The sequence below is a fragment of the Eulemur rufifrons genome, chromosome 7, assembly GCF_041146395.1.
Source record: "Eulemur rufifrons isolate Redbay chromosome 7, OSU_ERuf_1, whole genome shotgun sequence".
NCBI classification, from domain to species: Eukaryota; Metazoa; Chordata; class Mammalia; order Primates; family Lemuridae; genus Eulemur; species Eulemur rufifrons.
The window spans coordinates 107,205,378-107,231,836 of NC_090989.1; the positions used below are offsets into that span (position 1 = coordinate 107,205,378).

The 26,459-nt window shown below is 40.7% G+C and overlaps 1 protein-coding gene across 1 annotated transcript in view; it reads right to left on the reverse strand.

Annotated features, from left to right (window-relative positions):
* Positions 1–26,459, reverse strand: part of MED12L (mediator complex subunit 12L) — a 311,879-nt gene that overhangs the window by 278,387 nt on the left and 7,033 nt on the right. Inside the window, exon 2 of the mRNA XM_069472005.1 lies at positions 5,048–5,152. Within this exon, the coding sequence (XP_069328106.1) occupies positions 5,048–5,152 (105 nt within the window). The remainder of the gene's footprint in view (positions 1–5,047; positions 5,153–26,459) is intronic.

The window sequence follows — 26,459 nt, forward strand, 5'->3', positions numbered from 1 at the left end:
TTTCTTGTTTCATTTTAATAGCACATATTTTTATAGATGAAACTCTGTATTTATACTCAATGCTTTTTTTAAAAAAGTCTAGAGAAATTTAATTTATTTAAATGACAAATCACAAAAGGTTCAATTAAATTGGTATTCATCATTTTTGATTGGGCTGCCAATTTCATGAATACAAATGTTTCAGGAGAAAGTTGATGTTACCTGCTCTGAATGGGGAAAACTGGCAAAAGGAGCTTCTGTGAATTACTATATCATTTTCACATTAACCAAATTAAAAGACAGACAAGGGAAGCAGGAAGGGACAGGAAGGAAAAGACAAGAAAGGGAATAAAGTAATACCTGGAAATTCAGTGAATCTATAGAAACCTATAGGAATTTTCAAGAATCCTATGAAAGCATCACATTTTAGATCATGGAATTCTTTAATAATATGGCACAGTCAATAATTTCTAATAAATAACCCCAATAAGGTTAGCAAACAGTGGCAACTATGACTAAAATAAAATATCTACACTGGTGAAATGAAATAACTACCTTAGTTAATATTCATGAGTCAGTAAACAATTAGTCTGTAGGCTGAAACACAGTTGTAAGCCACTAGCTAAGTTTATATACAGTGTGAAAAGCTGGTACAACTATTTTTAATTGAACTGGTATTCCTTGATCCTTGTGATTGATGTATGATAAAAAGTCTCTTTTGGTGTGTTGATGTGATATGGTAATAAAAATTAGATTAAGTAGAAAAAAAGTCTGAGGGTTTTTTTCTTTTTTTTAAGATAAACAACTTCATTGTAGTTTTTATGATTTTTTTTAAGCAAATGTTTGCAGAATGCCCAAACAGTGAATAAATTAAGTGCAAAAACAGCAAAACTAGTTGTTTAGAAACAAGCAGCCAATAGCAGCCAATTGTTTTATTTTAAATTTCTCCTTTGATATTTGATCTTTGAACCAAGGGCACAAAACACCTACCACTGCAGACTGTTTTATACTTAAAAGGTCTCTTATTTGAAATTATGCATGAGCATTTTGTTAATAATAAACAAAGGTATAAAACTAAAAAAAAGTAATCTGAGCAATCTGTTTTATAATTATACTCTCTTCTATGTACTTAAGGGTTACGATGGAACATGGGAACTGCATATATGTTTTAATTCTTGCTAAAAACCTGGTAAACAAAGTCAAAATTCCCAAGAAAGCAAGAAAAGAGAAAATATACATTAGGGCTCAAAAAAAGGCAAAACATGATTATAACATTTAATTTTATTGTAACAGCAATACGTTCACATAATTCAGAAATCAGAAAATACACTAAAAAGCAAAGAGCCTCACTCCCAAGTCCCAATGCCTACCTCGAAGTTAAACAATTTGATTAGTTTTGTATGTGTCTTTTCAGTGTTTCTTTATGTGAATACATATGAGCAAACACATATTTATTATTTTTCTCTTTCCTGGTATGTATAGTTCATTATGCACACTTAGTAAATGTCTGAGAGCCTTCCACATCTGTACATGGAGAGCTTCTTCATTTTTATAGATACATAATAATGTACTGTGTGGATGTACCACATTTCATTTACTCAAGCTACCATTAATGGACATTTGTAGCATTTGTTCCAAAATTTTGCTATTATAAATCATGTTAAAATGGATAGCCTTTCACATTTGTTATTTCATACATATGCAGGAATAGCTTTAGGATAAATTTCCAGAATTCAGATTGTACGATTCTGCAATTTTAATAAGCTTTGCCAAATTGTCCTCCAAAGGATTTATGTCATTTTGTACTCATTCAAACAAGGTATGAGAAATAACGTTAAATTTAACACTTGTTCCCATCCATCCAAAGCTATTTTGAAAATAATTTATTTGGTAAGAATATAGAAAAAAGTTTAGGAGTTATAGTTCATATATTTCATATTTATAAAATCAAATTCCCTCAGAAAGCTTGGGTGCTTGAATAAATCTCACAGGAACAGTGGTAGCAGAAGTGTAATGAATGCTGTTATCATTTATTTATTTATTTATTTAACTTAACAGAAAATGATACAACTGAGAACAATTTCGCAGTTCATATCAGGAGACATAGAGCAGTCACACTCTGTCATGACTAAACTGTACATCCCCAAAATTCATATGTTGAAGCCCTAACCCCCAATATGACTATATTTGGAAATGGGGCCTTTAAAGAGGTAATTAAGGTTAGATGGGGTGACAGAGTGGGGCTCTAATCCAATAAGACTGGTGTCCATAATTTATACAAAGAGGAAGAGACACCAGGAATGATCACACAGAAAGAAAAGGCCACGTGCGAACACAGTGACAAGGTGGCCATCTGCAAGCCAAGGAGACAGACATCAGGAGAAACCTGCTGACACTTTGGTCATGGACTTCCAGCCTCCAGACAGTGAGAAAATAAATTTCTGTTGTTTAAGCCTCCCAGCCTGTGGTATTTTGTTACAGCAGAGCCCTAGCAGATTAATACACCCCAAGTAGTAACATGCTTCTGGGGATTTATTCTAAAGAACAAAAGTTATATGTTCAAGTATGACTATAAATTCTTTATAAATAATCATGAGGAGGTAGCAACAAACTAATTGCTGTGTATAGAGGTTTCCGTCAATTACAGCACATACATGATGGAATGTTATTTATCCATGAGTTATTATTAATATGAATACTTCAGCCATAAGGAAAAGTGCATCCAAAATAATGTTTCATTTTCAAAAAGTAGATCAGTTAAGGAAGATAAAAAAGTTCTGGAAGTAGACAATGGCGATGGTTGTACAATAATGCAAATGTTCTTAATGCTCAAGAACGTACATTTAACAATGGTTAAATGGTAAATGTTAAACATATTTTATAACAATAAAAGAAGAACACAAATTACATATACATAATAATAGTTGTCATGTAAAAAATGTCTCAAGATTGGAAAAGACAAAACAAAAAACATTGTGTATAGTCAATGAGATTATCTACAGAAAATTCTTCTATTACCTTCAGTTGATAATTTAACAAACTGTCAATTACTTATGCATTTATGTGTACATGTGTGCATATAAAAAGAGATCTGGAATGATAAACCATTAACATGTTTCTCTGGAGAAGGAGAACAAAGAAATTCACCTGTATGTTTGATTTCTTTTTATTTGTATGTAAGATATTTTTAATTTCATAAAAGTATTTTAATATCCAAAAAATAAAAATAGCTCAAAAGGATGGAAAAAAGACCCTAAAAGAATGCAAACAGAAACAATTCTATTTATATATCTAATTAGTAAGATAAACATACAGAAAAAGACATTTAATTCAAGAAATGTTTGAACACAACATTCTGACCATATACGTTTACTGAAGGTTAATCTAAGAACAAAAAGTATTATACAGAAATTGTAAATTTTATATAGTAACTGTTGTCGGAGTGGCACTGATATAGTTTATTCTGGAACTTTACGTGTTTTGTAAGATAAAGTAAATGAATAAATATGCTGGTATTATCAAGAGCCAGGGTTCTCATCTGGGAGAAAGGAGATAAAAAGATGGAACAGGAAAAGGTATGGAAAAACCTGGCCGTATCAGGTTAGAAATGGTAATGAGTGATAGGCAGATAGGAAAAAAATATCTACATATTTCCCATCCCTGTCCACTGAAAGGGCCTAGAAGTAGTAACACTCCAGGAGCACTGAGCATGCCTGGCATCTTGAGCTGGGCTGGGACAGGGAAAAAAACAAGATGAGCCTGGCATATGTTATTATACTAAAAGAAAGAAGTACTCAGAAAAATGAAGGGGACATTTAACGAGGAGCCAGGTTAGAGGGGCCTCTACTGTCCAAACAGGGAACAATTTGAGCGTCAAAAAGAAAAACGGCCGGGCGCGGTGGCTCACGCCTGTAATCCTAGCACTCTGGGAGGCCGAGGCGGGTGGATCGCTCGAGGTCAGGAGTTCAAGACCAGCCTGAGCAAGAGTGAGACCCCGTCTCTACTAAAAATAGAAAGAAATTATATGGACAACTAAAATATATATATACAAAAAATTAGCCGGGCATGGTGGCACATGCCTGTAGTCCCAGCTACTCGGGAGGCTGAGGCAGTAGGATCGCTTAAGCCCAGGAGTTTGAGGTTGCTGTGAGCTAGGCTGACGCCACGGCACTCTAGCCCAGGCAACAGAGTGAGACTCTGTCTCAAAAAAAAAAAAAAAAAAAGAAAAAAGAAAAATGAAGGCATGGATTATAACACATCAAATTTTTAAAAAAAAAGAATCCATGGGTAAAACTAAAAAAATCCAAAATGATAAAGTTAGAGTGTAAAGGAAGCTGTTCTCTACAAAAGAATGCCAATGAAGATATGGATGAGGAATGATAATTAGAAACCAGCACTTTGTGACCAGCAAAATAAATCAGTCAGCAGGAATCAATTGATGCTAAAATAACAGAGTAAAATTTTATTGGAGAATAGGATTTTTATATTCAAATATAAATATAATTTAAAATATATTTGAATATCAAATATTTTTAAATTCAAATATACCTCAAAGTATCACCCCATAGAGATTACTGAGAGGTAGAAATTACCGCCTTTCCAATGTAGGGAGATGGAGACCACCACCTGGACCAAGTGGTCAAACTTAGTATAACCAATGACAGGGAAAACTGTCATTGTATGCCTCCTGATATGATGCAAGGTAGTATTCTGACCAAAAATGTCTAACCTGAAGCCTGTCGTGAGAAATCAATCAGACAAATCTAGAATATAGAACCAGAATATAAAACAACTGGCCTGAACTCTTCTAAAATAGCAGTCATGAAAGCCTTAAAAAAGAGGTCGGGGGAGGTGGAGAGCTTTACTATTCTAGATTAAAAGAGGCTAAAGAAAAATGACACCCAAATGCAATGCGGATCCTCAGGCAGGACAGCATAAACGATATTTGGGGGCATTCTGAATATGGACTGTGGCCTAAATAACATGATAATTTATCAACATTAACTATCAAGGGTGTCACATACACGCACTTTTTCAGAAGTTTTAGAAAATAGACAACTAGCATTACCTTTGATGGGTTAATTACAATATTTCTGGCAGACCCATGTTCATCTCCAGTGAAGGCCGGCTGATTGTTGAAGCCTTGCTTTACATTCACAGCAGTAAGTTCATCCTGTTTAAGAGAAGGCATTGATTGAGCAGGAGGATGCAAAAGCTTCAACATCATCTAGCATATTGCAGCCTGCGTAACGACTAAGTTCGTTACACCCTGTAGAAGAGAATTGTTGAAAGAACAATCAAAGAAAGCAGAAATTGAAGTTTAAAAACCAATATATACATGTGGAGAGACAGAGAAAGCAAATGTGGCAAATGTTAACAACTGTTGACTTGCCCAGAGAGGCTGGGGAACCTGCCTCTGGACGGATCCTTGAGTGAGGCCTTTTGACTTAATCCGAATTTTACAGAACAAATCCTTTTAAGAAAGGGATTTGTTCTGCGAAGTTCGGATTCGATCAAGGGGCCACACTTGGGGATCTGGAGGGCCACTTGTGGCCTTGAGACCACAGGTTCCCATTCTTTTAACTTTTCTGTAAGTTTGAAAATTTTTAAGTTGGGGGGGAAATGAGCAAAAATCGCCCTACAAAAACATAAAATGATACAAGCTTTGAACTAGAATTGTTTCCAGAAGCCCATAGTTTGACTCCCCCTTCCCTGCCAGCCCCCGTGCACATCCTTATTTTGGTTCTGGAGAGCTGGCTCACCCACCTTACCAATGACCCCATCATGACTTAAAGAGAAATGAAGGGTCCCTGGGCACATGCTTTGTGATTATAACCACACAACACCACAAACTACAACTGCAGTAAAGTGTACAGCTTGCAATGTTCTTTCATACATCTCAGCTCACTTGATTTTTACCAACTCTGAGGACACAGCAGGCACATGTCTTCATGCCTGTTTTACAGATGAGAAGATCGTGGCTCACTAAGCTACTGGAGCAACTGGACAAAGCCAGAACAGAAATATTATCTTCTAAATCCTACACTAGGAAGAGAAATTTCCATGACACCACACCACCAAAGAACAAATGCCACATGAAAATGTGGTCTAAAAATACATAGCTATAACTCCTACTCTCCTTAAAAAGATCTCCTACCAGATAGACATAGGAAAACTTTTCCAAGGTCACAACACATCAAAAATAACCCAAGGCTTAAAAAAAAAAAAAAAAAAAAATGACCTCCTTGCCCTGCCCGTATTATCATTGAGTGTGGAACTGAATCAGAGTTCCTAAAATACAGACTTAAAGGAATAAGAGGGAGAGTTTTGAGTAAATGAAGCTACCTTCTGCTCCCCTCACTCCAAGCCAAGACATTATCTTAGTGACAGCTGAAGTAATGGTTGCCACAGCACAAGAATGATAATATACACTTATTCTTCTTAAGTAATTGCTACAAGTGTAAAATGAAAAAAAAGTAACTGATCAAAATCATTGCTATGATTAATCAGGAAGCCTTAGGACAAAACAGTTTATGACATTTAAGCACCTGACCAAAGTCTAAAAAGGTCACCTTGGCTGAAAACCTAGGTCTCTTGGAGATACGCCATGTAACTTTACTTAATTACATATGCTCTTACTAATACCTTGGCAGGCCACTGTTTTGGCGGGCTTTCAAAAGACCCCACTACAGAAAATTTAGCTGTATGGCAATCAAGTCTCCTCCAAGCACAGGTCACCGAAATCGTGATCTGCACAGAAGATGAGCTGCACACACATATCAGAAGACATCTCAAACTGCCCCCATATTTTCAAGTTAATATTTGAAAATCTACAGCAAAACTACACAATGTATATTTTTAAGTCAGAAAGATTTCAGTCAGCTTAAAGCAAATGTGCTAACAAAATTTCTCTACTCAGAATCTAAGAAAGTAGAGGTACAAGTGGGCTCATGAGGAGAGTGGGATGAGAAAATTGAATATTTATCTTTGATTTACTATCAGAGTATTACAAGAAACATTAATTGAGTAACAGCATATGTTTTTACTAAAAATATATTCTGGCTTAATCAAGAAGAAATGTGTGAGGTTTTCGAGACCAGACAGTTCCATTTAGTGCTGCTTCACTTTTTACTCTAAACTCCAACTAGCTCAGATAACTGCTCGCTGTACGTGACTAACCACTGGCATGCAGACACACGCCCCACTCCTTGAGAGCATGCACGTGCACACATGCACACACAACCCACATGATCCCAAGAAGGAAAAGAACATGGAACCATAGTTATATGTGTCAGCCACTTCAGATTTTCCTCAAACTACAAGCACATAGGTATTGTTCAAAGCATTGAGCTCTGAGAATTTTTTTAATCTTGCATTTCAAATGTCACAAAAACACATGAGAGTCCAGCCACTTCTCACCAGCACTACATCATCACATGCTTGGATGCTGCAATGGCTCCTAACTGGTCTCCTCCTTGCTTCCATCCTTGCCCCCGAAAGCCATTTGCAACACACAGCCAGAAGGAGCTTTTTGAAACCTACAATAACTCCCCCCCAAGCCCACACCCCAACCCCCTGTTTTAGTCAGAACACAAGCAAAAGCCCTATGATGTCCCACAAGTCCCTATGTGATCTGGCCCCTGTCACTTTTTGGACCTCATCCCTAACCACACTCCCTTTCACTATCCAGCCACGCTGGCCTCCTTGCAGCTCCTCAAACATGCCAGCCAGACGTTCTCAAGCATTGGGGCCTTTGCACTGTCTATTCCCTCTAACGGGATTGCTCTTTCTCCTGGTATCCACATGTTCAATGACCTAACCACCTTAAGTCTTTCCTTAAATTTCACATTCTCAATGAGAAATCTGATAACCTTATTTAAAATTGGAACTGCCCACCCCATTCCCTTCACCCCCAGCATTCCTAATCCTCCAATGATTCATAGCATTTATCACCTAAAACACCATGTAATTTACCTAGAATGTGTACAGTCTGTCTGCCCCACTAGAAGGTAAGGTATAGGAGACTGGGGATCTTTATTTTGTTCACAGATGCACGCCAAACACACAGAGTACATAGACACAGTACCCAGCACATAGCACACATAGCAGGTGTTCAATAAATATTTGTTTAAAGAATAAATGAATGATAACCTGTTCTAAATAATTAACATGAGCATATTCTAAGTCACTATCTCATGACTTTGGGGTCTGTAATTTCATTTGTGTTTATGATTAGCATCACTCTGTCACCCAGAAGTGGCTCTCACTCCATCAAGCCCATCATACCACACTCAAAACAAATATTTTGTAACAACCCTTTTCTTAGTCTGAAATGAAATTCATAGATAATAACTTACCTATACTAATATTTCTTTTTTTATTATTTATTTATTTTTTTTTATTTTATTTTTTTTTTTTTTGAGACAGAGTCTCACTCTGTTGCCCGGGCTAGAGTGAGTGCCGTGGCGTCAGCCTCGCTCACAGCAACCTCAAACTCCTGGGCTCAAGCGATCCTACTGCCTCAGCCTCCCAAGTAGCTGGGACTACAGGCATGTGCCACCATGCCCGGCTAATTTTTTCTATATATATATTTTAGTTGGCCAGATAATTTCTTTCTATTTTTTTTTTAGTAGAGACGGGGTCTCGCTCTTGCTCAGGTTGGTCTCAAACTCCCGAGCTCAAACGATCCACCCACCTCGGCCTCCCAGAGTGCTAGGATTACAGGCATGAGCCACCACACCTGGCCTATGCTAATATTTCTTAAATCAATATGTTCTCACTGCAAAATTTTTAAAAAGGTAATTAAGTTATAATAAAATAGGACTTCAAAAGAAAATGCTCAGGCATACTATTATAAAGCAGACTCTCATTAATTACAAAGTGTGGTCCATGGGCCAAGAGCATTGGCATCGGCCTGGAACTTGTCAGAAATGCAGAATCTCAGCCTCTCCCCCACTCACAATCTGCCTCATAACAAATTCCCAGGTGATTCATGGACACATTAAACTTTGAAGAAGTAGGGCCCCAGAACACAAAGAAATTGTTAAATATTTCTTCCTATTCCTAAAAACAGCACAATGCAGTAACTGCAAAATGCAAACCGATACAGATGTGTTGTACTGCCATTTCAAATTATCAAGAACAACATGACATGAATTTTCTGAAATGGTGAAAACCTCTCGGTACAGTTTTAAACTAACAAAATTTAAGACACAACAGTTATATTCCTCAGAAAGTCAGTGTATTAGAAATTAATATCATTCAAAAAAATAATTTGCGATCATATGTAAAACACATTCCCGCCTAAGAGAGAGGAAAAAAGTGATTGACGGTCCAGTGGCACATTAGAAAGTCCAGGGGGATGCAGGACAATTCTTCATGAAGCCCAACTGTCTACACACTGAGGAAAGCTAGCACGCCTGTCCCACCCGCTAAATGGTAGTAGCATCCCGATCACAGTGACAACCAACAACTGCCCCACAGATTTCCACAACACCTCCACTGAGAACCAGAGACCCCGAGGAATGGCTTTTACCTTTCAGAGCCCTGCTCTGAATGGGGATTCAGAAACTCCAGCTTTAAGAACCACTTAGCTCCAGACTGTGAAGTGTCAGAGTCTTGGTTGGTGCAAGACAACAATGGCGCTGTTTCAATTCCAACTTACTACAGGTGGTTACAGGTGGACACACAACAGCACCAGTGTAAGATTGACTAAAGGCAAATGCACACAAGAGGGAGGAGACAGCTGCAGTTAAGAGCCCAGAGTCTGAAGCAGACTGTCCAGATTTAAACCCCCAGCTTCATTTAAGGGTGACCTTAAGCAAGCTCTGGGACCATTCCTATGCCTCCATTTCCTCAATTGTAAAATGGAGACAGTAATAGTTTCTACCATGATTATCTCCATATCCCAGTTGAGAAAAAAAGCAGGGAGGTTAAATTAATTGGCCAAGGTCACATAGTGGTGAAGAATTCTAAAAAGTCCATGCTCCTACCCATCATACGATTTGAAAATCTCTAGCTAGCAAGTAGCATTACTGCTATTGTTTGTATCATATTTCTGGTTCAGGAAAGTGATTAACCTGAAGCTCCCATCAGCATTTAGATATACAAAAAGGCTTCTTGGGAAATTAAAAAGACCCTTGTCTTAAAGTAGTGGCTCTCAAAAACTTTTGCACAAATCCAGCTTGCTGAAGCACAGCTTGCTGGCCCCACCCACAGAGTTTCCAGTTCAGTAGGTCTGGGGTAGTACCTGAGAATCTCAATTTCTAACAAGTTCCCAAGTGATGCTGATGCAGAGGCTACGCTGATATGAAGATTTGAGGTTTCTGGCTTTCTAGAAAACCAGGGCTTCTAATGCCCAGTGCCAGTGCTGCTCTCACCACCAGGAATAAGCTAGATGTCCCATCATAGCTCAAGAGCAGGTGAGTCCAAGAAGGAAAGTCTGACTGGAATTCTCTGCCACACCCTCTCCCCCTAATGTAAAGGCACAAATGCAAAGCTACACACACACACACACACACACACACACACACTCTGATCCAGGAAGGAAACAAGCGTATGAAGTTTTTACTTCACTCCTTTAACTTCCTATAGACCCACAATGAATAAGAACACCAGGACCACAGAGTACTCAGTTACATCAGAAAGCAAACAAGAGCCAAAAAAGAATGTTGGAAGTCACTTCTGTTTGAGGTTTACTGGTATAAAACTTTACGTCAGGTTCCTAAAGACACTAAGTGAAAGGAGGTAAAAACTTGGAGTTCCACAACCAAAAAATGCACCCTGATGGTCTTCCTAAAGTTTCTAAAAAGAGTTAATATTAATGGCAAAAATCCAAACAATAAGATTCAAATTCCAGAGTATTTACTATTGTTGCTTAGACACTGTTTCTCAAACTCCAGTAACGCACTGACAGATCCCTTTTAAAGGACAACTATTCACTCCAACCCGAGGATGTCTGCAGACCCCAAGTTTGGGAAACGGGGCTGGGATATGGATACTTAATGGCATTGGGCAGCATTAAGAGATTCAGAACCAGGGGTGATGTTTGTCATGTGAACTCAAACAACAAATTTTTATGACACTTTGAACTGAAGGCATTTGCCAAGTCTAATCAGGCAAAAATAGAAGGGAGAGAGTCCAGATTTTGGAACAGCATGCCTCTAAAATCCCCAAGCCAGAATCTATAAGGGACACAAATAGCTTCCTCTTGCACTAGCCTTGAACCTCTTCAAAGATTTCTCAAAATAAAAGAGGGTAACAACCACCAAATTCTTACAATGTCTTTCCTTACAGAGATTTAAGCTTGTTCTGCTATACCTAGCCAATAATTCTTAGAACTGCCAGCTGCTACTTTGCCTATCTGCAAGTAAGGTATTACTTGGGGGCACACACAACAGTCAACCAGGATCTCATTCCTAGGTCGGTGCTCTGGCACCAGATCAGCAGCGCTGAACCTTTTCCAGTAAAAGTACTCCTTAATAAAGGTTGAAAATTTTCCCATAGTAAAACATGGGGAATTTAAAAAATACTTTTAATAACTATTGGGAGGGACGGGCAACCATGAATTCAGACACAGTTTTAAATGTACTTATCATTAACAGCACCTAGGGCAAAATAGTTGTACACACACGGGCAAGACCAAGTATTACTCAGCCAAGAGACAACGCTATAGCTGAGAATGGGAATTCGCGGTCCTCACTGCATGGACCAGGGTGGCAGTGCAAACCACTGTCAATGTGGATTCCAACAGGTTTGCCACAGACTTGGTCTCCAAGTAACCCAAATGGAAAAAGGATGACTCTCACACATCTTGTCATTGGTTTCAACTCAGATAACATGCCTTAAAACAATTCTAGAGAGATAGGTACTCAGAGAAAAACCGAAACAAGAGCCTAAAATATAGCTCATGTTAATATGGAAGGCCAGTGTTCACTCTGTATTTTCGTAGTCTATACTGAGAGAAAAATCAGACCTTTGATACTCTGGGTAAATTCCAAATGCATCCATAAATCTGATGCATTTACCTTGAACTTCAGAGAATGATCTTATTTTTTGGATCACTTTCAAAGCAATCTTTTAATTTCAATGAAATGTTTCACTGGGAAAGTGAAAACATGTTGATGTTAGTTTGGAAATTGCTTAAGCTCTTTCTCACTTAAGAAAAAAAAGTTCAGTTTAACATGATTTTCAGTGACCATCTCACAGGCAGATAATGAATGCAAATAAATACATGCACAAGTGTGCACACACTCACTCTAACCTCCTCCAGTGCCACCATCTAGTGCACAGAACATGTGCAGAAAACACCAATTTTCTCAGTCACCTGGTCATGTCTAACAAACTAACTCAATGATTGTTCGATGAACTGGACAGAAATGTCCACCAGGGATGATGATACAAACAAGTATAAAAATATCCCTCTATGTGCTAGTCAGACAGGCTGGGTTAGCTCAGGTCTTACTCAGAATAAAATTTTAAAAAATGGTTTTATAACTAGTTTTCCTAGCCTTGTCCACCTCTCCCACAAAAGAGCATTCTCTCAGACTCCTGGGGTGTCCGCAGACCACAGCTGGAGAAAAGGGGCTGTGATAACCCCCATCATGGATGCATTTAATGGTCATCAGGCAATGCTTACAGTCAGCAGATATAAATGATCCAGAAGATAAGGGAAGACTCTTTTACTCCGCATACCTCATCATTACCCAATCTTACCCATACCTCTCTCAAAACATGTCTCACTTTTATTCCTTCCTTTAACATTTTAGTCACCCTCTGAGGCTGCTGTCACAGCAGGATCTGGCCACTGCTGCTCACACGTCTTGCTTCCTCCGTCCAGCCTGCCTGCTGGCCCCAAATGAATCCTCTTGAAACATGGTTTTCTGTTCTGCACCCTCCTATCCAAAAGCCTCAGAGGCTTTCTACTCTTTTCCCCGCAGAAGAGATAAAGAAGCATCTAGCACAACTGTCTACATACCCTCAATAACATCTCAGGCCTTCTCTCCACGCAACCCTGGCCCAGAATTGAAACACAATTACCTAGGACTGGCATTCGAAGCTTAAACAATCAAGCTCAGCGTTCCAGGCTGGCTTCCATTCTAAGTGTTAGAATCAGGGGCTCTGTGTCTGAATGCAGAGCCCTTTCCTATGACTGGGACTAAGGCAACTGATCTCTCTGTCCCTTGGTGGCTCTGTTTGAAAGGAGACAAGAATAACTCACAGGACTGAGATTACATAAGATAAAATGTGCAGAGTTTAACACAGTGCCTGGTCCATTATTCAAGTGCCCTACAAATGGTGGCTACTGTTATTTTCTATTTTTTCTCTGTTTTAACTTTCACTTCATCCACTTTGTTATATGCCACCCCACATATATTGTTTTTTCAACCTTTAAGCCTTACATCATGCCATTCCCACACCCTGAAGTACATTATCATGAAATCTTTTGCATTTTTTCAAACAAGGACAACTCGGGGCTCCCCTTCACTGAACCAGCAAATAAATAATTATGCATACACCACTATGCTAAGTACTGGGGATTCCACAGTGAGCAAACTGGAAGTGATATAAATGCCCCAGAGGAGTTCTGCCTGCTCAGAAAGCACATAATAACACTTAACCTGGTCTGAGAAGTCAGACTTGAATGCCCCAAAAAAGTGGCCTTTGACCTGAGCTCCAGGTGCAAAGTGGGAGTTAACTTCAAGAGCAGGGCCTCACAATGGCAAGGTCTGATATGCCACATGAAGTGATACAATATTAACTCTAAGGAGACTGCAAAAAGATAGGGATGTATATTGTAATTCCCAGAGCAGCCGCTGCAAAAAAAATAATACAAAGAAGTATATCTAAAATCCAATAGGTAAATTAAAATTATAAAAAATAGAAAGCCAGAGACACAGAGAAAACAAATAGACACAAATCCAACCATATCAATAATTACAGTAAATGCTAATAAAATGTTCATGGAATAAGGCTACAATTAAAAGACAGGAATTGTCAGAATGGATAAAAAGGTAAAGCCCAACTATATGCTGTACTTTAAATATAAAGATGTACTTTAAATACAAAGATGTACTTTAAATAAGTTGACAGTAAATGGATGGGAAAAGATATATACCATGCAAACAATGAACATAAGAGAGTTGAAGCAGCTATGTTAATATCGATAAAGTAGAATTCAAGACAAAGAGCATTATCAGAGATAAAGACGGGCATGTCACAATGATAAAAGGGTCAATTCATCAGGAAGGCATAATAATCATTGGTGTTTGTGTGCTTAACGAGGAAAGACAGAGGAAGGGCATGGATAAAGTCTGCGAGTTGGGAAAATGAGAGAAAGAATGCTGCTGTCATAGCAGAAACGGAGGAGGAATGCAGGTGTAAGATAGGAATGAAGCAGTGGGGTGGGAAAGAGACCACGTGGGGTCTGTGGACCAAGTAAAGAATGTCTGTCTTTAAGAACATTAAAGGTTTTAAGCAAGGCGGTGGCCTCACCCAACCTGAATAGGTCTGCAGTGTGGGCAACTGACGGGAGTAGGGTCAGACTAACTGGGAGGCTGAGGGTAAGGGGTGAGGCCAGTGAGCAGACTGAGTGGGGACATCAGGTAATGGGAGCTTGTGGGATACAGAGGGATATTTAGGAGGGAAATGCAACAGGACTTACGGTGACATGTTAGATAGAATGACAAAGAGCGAGGTGGTCAAAGACACACCTCCCCCGCCCCGCCCCACCCCCCTCCCCTGGGATGGTAGTATCTCCTACAATAGGGCCATGATGGGGGGTTGGGGGAGAAGTGGAGTGGAACACAAGTTCAGGTTTAAACATCGTAAGTTTGAGGTATCAGACAAACAATACATAATGTTTCCTACAGGCACTTAGCTATACAGGTCTACAGTGCAGAGAAGTCTAGGCTGAAGCAATAAAGTTGTAAGTTCTCCGCACACAGGCAGAGAGGGGGTGGCTGAGGTCACCCAGGGAGAAGAAAAGTGAGAAGAGACAAGGACCTGGGACAGACCCCGGGGAAAATCCAATATTGATTTAATAGTCAGGTAGAAAAGGAAAAGCCTTCATAGGAGACTGAGATGGCATGGCCAGAGAGGAGAAAAGGAAACCAGGAGTGTTATGCCTCCAAGCTGAGGGAAGAAACTGCTTCACGAGAGAGCAACGGGTTCAAGTGCTGCAGGGAACGTGGCCATCACTGGTGACCTGAAGGGAGAGGTGTCTCAGCAGAATGACGAGGGCAGACGCCAGACTGGAATGAGTAGAGGAAGAATCAGGAGGGTGAGGGACACAGGGAGTACACAGGATGCTTCTGGAAACATGTGGAGAAAGAGGAGAGAAATGAGAAAATGAGGTAGAGGGAGACCTAATGTGAGAGCCTTGTATGTGTTCTAACGACATCAGAAGGAAACAGTTGAAAATAACAGGCAAAAGGGGAGATGACGGGTAACTAGAAGATCCTGAGAAAACAGGAGGGGATGACCTCCCACGCCAGGACCCAGGAGGCAACAGCCAGTACCAGACCAACTCAGAACACACAGAGGAGGATCTGAAGAGAGGCCCCGTGGGTACACTGCTATGGGTAGAATTGGGTCCTTCAAAAAGATAAATCAAAGTCCTAACCCCTGTACCTGTTCATGGGACCTTATTTGGAAATAGGGTCTTTGCAGGTGGAATCAAAGACGAGGTCATGCTGAATTAGGGATGCCCACAGAAGAGAAGGGACAGACACAGAGGGAAGACAGCAATGTGAAGACGGAGGCACAGAGATTGGAGTTACGATGCCACAGCCAAGGAACAACTGGGGCCAGCAGAAGCTGGAGGGCGCTAGGAAGGGTCCTCCCCTAGTGGCTTGCTTCAGCGGAAGCATGGCCCTGCCAACACCTTGATTTCAGCCTGGCAGCTTCCAGAATTGTGAGAATAAATTGCCATTATTTTAAGCCATCCACTTTGTGGTATTTGTCACAGCAGTCCTAGGAAACTAAAATATACACGTAGAGGAGAAGTTCTGCTCTATCCCTCATGGCAAGACTGCCACCTAAATCAGAATGCAGGTCATTTGGCAGCAGCAGGAGACCATAAACGTGGAGTACAATGACCAAGAAAAGTAGCTTCACTAAGCTCCATGTAAGCACACACTTCGGCGCCCTACAACACAGCAATACGGACTGATTTCTCTCTGGGTCTCTTCTACTTGACATGGCACTTAGTAGCTTTTTGAGAAGTTTAAAAAAAGGTGGTGGGAAAGGTTGGGGTGAGAGGTCCCCATTGCAACCAAAATACTTACAAGAGAAAGCACTAATAGTAGCGTCCTGAGAGGGCCACGGGTAGGGACCAGACTGGCTGGGGGAAGACAAGACTCCCCTAAAAGGTAGCCTTTTCCTTTGCCCAATCCATCACCACCTCTAACACCAGGGCCACATTTGTATAGAAGCCACATCTGACAGTCAGTTCTTTACATCCATCATCACCTCCATTACTATTAATATTCACTCCATCCAAACCACACCTGCAGGCCATCAGTCACTAACTGTGGGGACTGACGAAACCAAAAGGACATGAGCTCAACAGAAAACAGCAAGTACGATCTTCACATCAGTGCCTAGAGCAGGCAAAAAAAACATGGTAATGATAATACCACTCTCAGCATTTAAATAGCACATTCACGCCCATCCTTATAATAGCCAAATGGCTTGGGCAGATATGTCCCATTTTACAGGGTGAGAAACTGAGGCTCAGAGGTGGGCAGAAGTGAAATGAATGGTTAGGTGGCCATGTGAGAAATCAGGTCCAAAGCAGGTCAATGTGTTCTCCTAGACAGTGAGATCTTCGAGGAGAGCGCAGCGTGGCTGCAACAGGGAATCCTGGCTCCCTTCCTCTTCTGTGAAATGGAGAGACCTCACCTACCTCACATGCCTACTGTAAAGAAAGAGTAAGTGAAAATCATGTGACACAACTGGCACAGTAACTGGCACACACTAAGAACTTTAAAAAATGGGATCTTCATCATCACAATTATGATCTTTTGCGTGGTCAGTACATATAACCCAAACTGTGCACATGACTGGGTACTCAGTAACGTCAATAAATTAGATGGAAATGTCCAACACATATGACATGTTGAATACTCAGCTCTCAGAGGTGCCAATTTCCCAAGACAACCTCCCTCATCCTACCCAGAAGTGTCCTAGTGAGACAGGCAGTTCCTCCTCCCCCACTTAAAAGTGGGAGAGCCTTTGATTCCAATTATATCTAAATATACTTAGCATTTACTCCACTCTTATCTAAATAATTGTATCCCATTAATTAATTCATATTCAAATCACATTCAAATGCATGTCATCCTCTGATATCAAACACCTGGATGTGGCTCTCAGAAAAAAATCTAAGAAAACTGCAGGAGAAAAATACTTGAACTTTTAGATTTGCATATTCATAAAGCAAGAAAGAGGACTTAAGGTATCTGCTAGTATATTCTGCCCAGAATTATATTTAAGGCAGCCTCAAAAGATAGTTTTCTCTTTAGATCCTTTATTGCTAAGGTAAATCATACAATTCTTGCATTGCAATGTTATCTAATGTAAATCTTTCCCTTAAATCATTTTTTACTTAGTACTTAACATGCTAGTGTGCTGGGTGATCTGAGGGCAGAGAACACGAGCACAAGCCACGGTTTCTGTCCTCTGAAGTCCAGTTAATTGACTTACACTTACCCCCATAATGTGGCTCTTTTAATTTATCCTTCTACTCCACCTCAATCGCATCCCTCATATCTCGCACTCAGCACACACCTGCAGGAAGCCATGTTGTGGGAGACCAGAGAATGATTTCCACCAAATGTATTGCAAAATTAGAAAAAAAAAAAAAACTTGTTGGGTGACAGATAAAATGGGTGTAGGAAAAATCAAATACAACTACAGAACATCCTTCTTGCTTGGGAAAGAGGGAAAAGAGAATGGAAATTTCTTTTTTTATTTTTTGTTGCTGTTGGTAGTGGCAATTTTGTTCACTTCTTTCATTAATAGATCAGTTGCTCAGAAACAGAAAGGTTAATTCTATAATTTTCCAGTCAAGGAAACAAATTTCCCCTCGTCAACCTCAGAAAAAAACTAGTCAGAAGAGTTACTCTCTGTTAGCATCTCTCAGCCTCCACCCTTTTTATTTTCGGGAGGCTTGCTCATTCCCACCTCTTCAACCAAGCTTAGCAAACTTTCTAAGCAAATCTGGCGATTAACTACCACCAGAGCAGCCCACAAGGAGGTCAATAACAGGTATTAAATCGAGATTGAAAGCATTAGCCGAGCAGTATAAACCAAAGCAACACCAGCTCTTTCAGTACTAAGACCTTCAAGTAAACCAGTTAATGCCTGTTAGAAGTCAGAAGGCGGGTGGGAGTCTGAATATTCATTCCAATTCAGCAACCAAGTAATTCAAATGCCTGTCACGTCACCAAAGGCTGAGCACAAAAATGTGTCACTCTGAGGTCCTCAAGCAACAGGACCTACTATCCTGGCTGAACAGTGTCCCAAGAAAGATGAGCATTTTCTACTCCTCTCTTCTTCATTTCCTTTGACCAATTTGTCACCAACTGCCAATTCTTCTCCAGTCCTATTTAAAGCCCTGATCAGCCGGGCTCTTTTTACTTCATGCTTTGGTTACTAGAGCCGCCTCCCCAACTCCACTCTCTCCTCCACTGGATTTATTAGGCATGAGCTAGTGAGATAAATCTGACAGCAGAATCCTGTGAGCTCACCACCGCCCCCCACCACCCAACCTGCCGGGGTTCCAGCAGATGGGCCACCAAGTCTGAGCTGCCGAGGTATCGCCCCTCCCACCCCCCAGATCTTTCTTATTCGAGGGTGCAATCTGTCCCCACTCACTCAGCCCCTGCCCCTCAGACCCTCCGGTGAAACCTCCAAGTGTCCAACCCTCTCCTTTCTGAACTAAGACAGCATTTTCAGCCTCACTATATAGAGAAAGGTTACAGCACGGGCTCAATAAATCCAACTCCATCGACATGCTGCTACATGACTAAGTACCTCTCCGTGCCTCAGTTTCTTCATCTTTCAACAAGAGATAATACCCATTTCAGCAGTGTTGTGAGGCTGGCATAAAAGCAAAGACGTAAAGCACTCAGAATAACCAACTCACTAAATAATGATTATAATGTAATCTGGCACTTTATACACTGTACTGAGAGTATATCTTATGCAATTTTAAAATAAATAAAACATTAGTCATTTTGAAAATTGTTTTATGTGGGTTGGTGAACTGGGCATTAACTTCCAGAGCAGTACCACTCAGAGTGTGGCCTGATACCACAACCGGTCCTCAACAAGAAACGTGCAAAAACAGAGTGTTTGGAAACGTTTATGGCATTTGACATTGTCACTACATTCAAGCAGCATTTTTCTAGTAATTCATTTTAGTCATATATTTATATTAGTCTGCAACAGATTGAAAATTAATTTTTTTTTTTTAAAACTGGTGCTTGACCATAGTTATTTTAAGAAGCACTTTTTTAGAGGGGACAGATAGCAGGCTTCTATTTCTTTTCTACACCCCCATAGCACCTAGCACATGCCTAGTGGGAGGCATGTATCAAGTACTAAGTAAATGAAAATATAATTTCAAAAACATCTTGATTATTTAATAATAACTTAAAACCAGATTCAAGTGAGTAGTAGAAATGCAATGTCTCCAATTCATAAAGAATCTTTTTCAAGAGGGAGTTGACATTTAGTCTGAAACTGACCAAAGAGTAAAAACAACTCTGACCCCAAAAATATTTTCCATACTGTCTACTAACATAGCACTGTGTAGAGCTTTATAAAAAAAAAAAAAAAAAAAAACGCCTAAGCAATGTCAATATTAACCTTCCTCGCAGAACTCAGGAGAAAGATAAATTATTTAGCACTGTCTTGGACATAGTTTTGATAGATCCTCCATACCTTTAAGTAAACTAGCATCTTAGCAAGAAAAGTCCAATGACACTTCAAACAAAATACATTTTTATTTAGTTCTTCATTCCTACTGCTGCCTTAAATGGTGCTAATCTCCACCACCTCATTAGATTAATCCATGAATGAAATGGCTAGTAAAGGAAAGCAGCAAATTCTACCAAATTTTAATTGACAACAAGGTGGCATTTGCATGGCTGAGCTATGGCACGCTGTGTGTAGGTTGAAGGCTGAGGAAAAGCTGGGCACATTCAAACTGACTCTGGAAATGCCTGCAGAAGAGTCAAGGTAAGTGGAGAGCCCTGTGTGAACCCTGCCTGCCCTCCTTTCTCGGGGGCGGGGATGTGTAACAAGGTCAAAGCTCTCTCTCCCCTTTGGTCTTCAATCCCCTGCCCCAGGACCAATTCAGCCTTGCTCCAGCTGACATCCCTTCTCCCTCCAGCGGTTTTAATCCCTTCCTCTCTCTGAACCATCCCAAATTCTATAAAAATGTTCAAGTTTATAGATTCAATATGCTCTTGCTTTATTGAACTATTGGCAGTTCCTCTCAAGATGACATCCAATTTCCCACCTCTGTGCTCAGACTCTCTGCCCAGAAGGCCTTCCCCACTCTACCTTGCCACCTGGGAACTGCTCACCTTTCTGGAAACTTATCTAAACCCCCAAGAGAATGGACCCCTTCCTCGTTTGTTCCCACTGCCACCATGACCTTTTAATGACTTTACTGTCCTTTGCACAAGATTGTCATCCCTCCAGCCAAAGTCCCTTTGGAGGAACCAGGCTAAGACATTTTCCAGCATTCCCTTGCCCAGTATCAGGTGCCAACTTAGCAGGTTTCTTTTCTTTTTAGATCTTGCCCGAGCCAGAGTACAGTGGCATCATCACAGTTCACAGCAACCTCAAACTCCTGGGCTCAAACAATCCTCCCACCTCAGCCTCCCAAAGTGCTAGGATTACAGGTGTGAGCCACCATACCCAGCCTTGACTTAGCAGGTTTCTAATAACCATTTGCTAACATTCAATGACTGTGCAGTTAGCAGATCCTGCCCACAAATATTTACTCAACTCCTACCATATACCAGACCTTCTCCTTGTTCTCTGGTTATCAGTGCAGGGATAAAAGAGATATGGTCCCTGCTTCACGGAACTTCCATTGGTTGAGGGGACAGAAACAAATAAACAAATCAAATATAAACTTTTAATGTCTCTTTAATGCTAAAGAGAAAAAAAATCACTTTGCAGTGACAAAATAAGGCAAGCAGGCAACAGGAACCACATTTGCAGAAGTCCTGAGGACACAAACTGCTCAGCAGACCTACAAAAACTAAGATGAAACAAACATAGCCTGAGCGTCTCCCAGTGTCAACTGTCCCTTTGGGCCACTTATCACCTGTACCCATGTTCCCCCTCAGAGTTCCCCTGACATGGTCCAGAAACTCCATCCCTAGAAAGTTCCATTTCTCAGGTCAGCCTGATACTCCATCTCTGCACACACTTTCAGCAGGCAATCACCACCATGACTTCAATTAGCTGTGAACATATCACACCCAAATCCAGATTTCTAGCTTCCATTACTATACATCTCAGCCTGGATTCCCCAGAGGCTTCTCAAATTGAAAACATTCAGAAATAAACTCAATATCCTCTCCCCTCCATGGCCTACCCCCATCTTTGGAAAACAGTGAAATTCTTTTGTTCCCTGTGGCATATTAGTTTACAGACCACCACTGATCTACCTACCCCACGGTCTAAGCAAGTGGTTTTCCAAGTCCAAGACCTCTGGGGTTCTCAAAAGCCTTTCAACTACTTACCTGTGAGAGGCCAGATTTTCTTCACATTCCTCTGCCAAAACAACATAGCAAAACAAATTAAATGCAGAACTAGATATCAAATCCAGACATTAAAGAGATTTGCAAAAACATAAAACAATACCACTCTTTTCACTATTTTTTTTTTTTGGTTTGGAAAAAGGATTATTTCTCACAAAAAAAACCACTTTAAAATAAAATTGGTTTACTATTATTTTTAAATGAATATGTATTTTTAAACTTTCTCAATTTTAATTGCTAAGATAGCAAATATTGAGAGATGTAACCTAAACAAAAGCTTTATGGGATCCTCAATGTTTAAGATTATAAAGGGGTCCTAAGAACAGAAAGTTTGGGAACCACTGGATTTAGCTAAAAATGTTGGTATATGCTTGTACTCATCCCTCTCTTTTTGCCTCACACATCTTTGTCAATTCTGCCATTCAAACAAACTTTCTCATGAATTCTCCCTTCTTCCTTCCTCCCAAGTTTCCCAATCCCATAAACCAAAAAACAGTCCCCCAAAAGATATCTACATCAAATCCCAGAACCTGTGAATGTGACATTATTTGAAAAAAAGAGTCTTGGCAGATGTAATGATGAGATCACCATGGATTATCTAGATGGGTCCTAAATATAGTAACAAGTGTCCTTATAAGAGACCCCCGGACAAGAACAGACCCCTTCACAAAGGAGACCATGTGAAGATGGAGGCAGATATCCAAGTGATGTGGCCACAAGTCAAAGAAGCCAGGAACACCTGCAGCCACCACAGGCTGGGAGAGGCAAGGAAGGATTTGCCCAGAAAGCCTTCAGAGGAAGAGGGACCCTGCTGACACCTTGATTCCAGACTTCTGGCCTCTAGGACTGTGAGAGAATAAATTGTTGTTATTTTAAGCCACGTAGTTTGTGGTTCTTTGTTCTGGCAGACACAGGAAACTAATTACCCACCTCCAGCCCTGAAAGTCAGTGACCACCTAGCTAGTCAATCTTTCTGCCTCAATGTGAGCCTCAGAGATGCTGTCCTCTCAATCTACAACCCTCAGTCATCTTAAATCTCATTCCCTTATCACCCTTGAAAGGTGTCTCACGTCTCCACATGGCAAATCTCATTCCCTTATCACCCTTGAAAGGTGTCTCACGTCTCCCATGACTTGATCCTACCTTTCTTTTCCACGCCCTCCAGCTTTCCCCCTACACACCCCACACCCCTCAGGCCCACAACCCAGGCACACCCTACATTCTTTCTGTCCTGTGACCCTGGGCACATTAATTCCAGGGCTGTTCCCTCTCTCTGGAATTAATTTTCCTTCCACATCCTCAGCCCCATCCACTCCTACACATCCTCCAAGTCCCAGATTCAAAAATCTCCTCCTGCTAGGTCCTGTCAAAAAATGGGTCACTCCCCTTCTCATTTCCACAGCACTTTGTACATTCATCTCAAAGAATATCTGAAACATTGTACTCCTCAGTTACAGGACCATCACTCCCTCCAGGCCACAGTTTCTCAGCCTTGGAACTACTGACATCGGGGGCCAGAGAAGTCATTGGTGTAGAGTATGTTGGAGAATGTTAGTGGCATCTCTGGCTTCTACCCACTAGATGTGAGTAGCTGTACACACACCCAGTTGTGACAACCCAAGATGTCTCCAGATATTGCCAATGTCCCAAAGAGAGAGAAAGAAAAAGCACGCACAGTTAAAAACCACTGCTCTAGACTGGGGCCCTTGGACTGTATCTAATGCTCCCAGCATTTGTTGATTTTTATATTCATTCACAAAAGAAAGTTTTGAGTACTAGGTGTGCGCCAGGCACTGTACTGGAAGCCAGAGACATAACAGAAAATAAAAGCCTTTGGTCCTGTCCTCAGGAAGCCATAGCTGGCAAAGGGCCTACAAAGTGTTCAATAATATGCATTGAATGAGCAAATTTGTTTGGCATGAATAGGTATAGTAAGGTTTCCTGCAAAACCTGGAAAATAAAACCCAACGGTTAATATTTTCCTCCTCTTCTCAGGGTCACAGCACTGCTCAACTAAGGAGGATCCATTCATATAGAATGCTATGTAACAACTGGTACACCTTGTACGTGTCTCTCTCAAAAGAGCTACCCAGGATAAGTAAGGGAGTAGCTCAACCAAGAAAACAAAACGATATAAATGATCGCCAGCACACACGCAGCCCACAAAGGCCAATGGCAGAGCTATCCTGAGAAGCTGGGGATAGGGCTGGGAATCTTCCACCAAAAAGCACAAGGACAAAAGTGTGTGAGCTTCCGGAGTATTCTTCCCCCTGCCCAGGAAACGTCACACAAGATCTGGAGAGCTCTGAGAGGATCAAGTTGTGGGCTGAACAGTCCCCAGCTCTCACAGAAGCGCTGGATGCCCTAAAATGCAGAGTGATTCTCATTGCCAGGGCAACATGAGGGTGTTTACCAAAGGGGAGGCCAAGTAAAGTTGCAAGAACAAATCAGGGCACACAAGTGCTTGGCCCAGAACTGCTTTGACAAGTTACTTTAACCTGTCTGGGACTCAATTTCCTTTTGTATTGAATGAGAAAGTTCCCTTCTACTTATAAACATGTATGGTTTCCCCCCAAAACAGCACAGACCCTCAGAATCTCCCACTCCAAGCGAAACACAACAGGGTTCTCCCTCCCTTCCCACCAAAAGTCTTTCTGCCAGAAACAGAAATAAATAAAGGAGCCCACTGTTCAGTTCCCCCTAAGCTTCTGATGGGCACTGTTCAGAATGTACTGACTGCCTAGTGAACAAGATGTAGGTGTTCTTTGTCTCTTGCCCTATATTCCTCATCAAGCCAGAGAGCAGGAGAGTTCTTAGAATGTGCACTCTCTGAAAAAGAAGGGGTTTCCTGCTATACATTATTCAAGGGTACCAAAATATAAACGGTTAATACCATGACAACAGTAAAATGCCTTTGGCTATAAGAAGTTGACAACTGGTCCAACAATGGCTTAAGCCATGTAGATAGCTATTGTTTACTTAACAAGAAGTCCAGAAAGAGGTGGTCCCAAGGTCAGGTCAGCAGCTTAACAATTTCACAAAGCCACTCAATTGACTCCTCCTGGCTTTTCATCCATAGGCTTATCGCCTCAAGGTCACAAGATGGTTGCCCCAGCTCCAGCTATCATGTTCTTTGATTACCTTTCTAAACACAGAAAACTAAGGAGAGAGACTTCACGGCTTTAAGAGAGGGCATTCTCCTCCATGCCTGTACTTTCTTTTTTTTTTTGAGACAGAGTCTCACTCTGTTCCCCAGGCTAGAGTGCCATGGTGTCAGCCTAGGTCACAGCAACCTCACACTCCTGAGCTCGAGCAATCCTCCTGCCTCAGCCTCCCAAGTAGCTGGGACTACAGGCATATGCCACCATGCCCGGCTAATTTTTCTATATATATTTTTAGCTGTCCATATAATTTCTTTCTATTTTTAGTAGAGACAGGGTCTCACTCTTGCTCAGGCAGGTCTCGAACTCCTGAGCTCAAACAATCCACCCGCCTCAGCCTCCCAGAGTGCTAGGATTATAGGCGTGAGCCACCATGCCCGGCCCATGCCTGAACTTTTATCAGACAGGGAAAAAATCCTTTTCCATAAGTCATGCAGTAGACTTTTATTACATCTCTCTGGCCAGAACTAAGTTATATGCTTACTTTAAAATGAAAGGAGACTAGTAAAGTGAGGACCTGGCTTTGTGTTTTCTTTTTTTCTGAGACAGGGTCTCATTATGTTGCCCCGGCTGGTCTCAAACTCCTGGGCTCTAGTGATCCTCCCACGTCGGCCTCCTGAGCAGCTGGGACTACAGCCATGCACCACTACGCCCAGCTAAAATCTGGCTTTTTAAAAAAAGTTTTTAGTGGGACGCAGGCAAGGGAAAAGCAGGATAAGAATGACAATGAAGCAGCCAACAAAGCGTCTGCCACATACAACTATATCCAATAGTGTGCTGGTAAATGTTGGAAGGAGGAAGGAAACCCTAATTTTTCCTTGGTATAAATATTCCCACTATGGCAAATTTCAAGCTACCAACATGATATCAACCAGCTCACAAAATTCCTAAAATTTTAACAATCATTGGCATAAGCCTGCTCCAGCACATCACTGAATTTATATGCTACACTTGATACAAATTTAAGTTTAGAATGCTCTTCTATATTTAGAACACTCTTTATGATCAGGTATTACACTCCTCCTGCTTACAGGTGAGAAAAATGACCCAACTGCCCAAAATCACACAACGTAAGTGGCACAGCTGGAATGTCTAGCACATTTTTGGCAGCATCACATGTATTAATACATAAGTGCCTATATCTATACCCTATAAGATCCCTCTATGCATCACCTAAAGGGGGTCTAGGTTCACTTGGAACTAACAAAGACCCTGTAAACCTAATCAAAGTCATCTAATAATTACTCTTTATGTTATGTCCTCCAATGACAAAAATCATGGGTGTTTATAGCTTGAAATACAGACTAGTACAAAGAAGAAAATTAAAATCATCCCTAATCCTATACCAGAGATGATAATTGTTTGCATGTGAATGATAATCCTTCCAGATTATGTAGATAGACATTTTTAAGTAGAAATCATGCCATTTTATAACTTACTGACATTTTTCCTTACAATATACATTTTCCAAGACATAGAAAAAGAGAACAGTATCATAAACTCCCTTGTAACCACATTTAGTTTTAGAAAT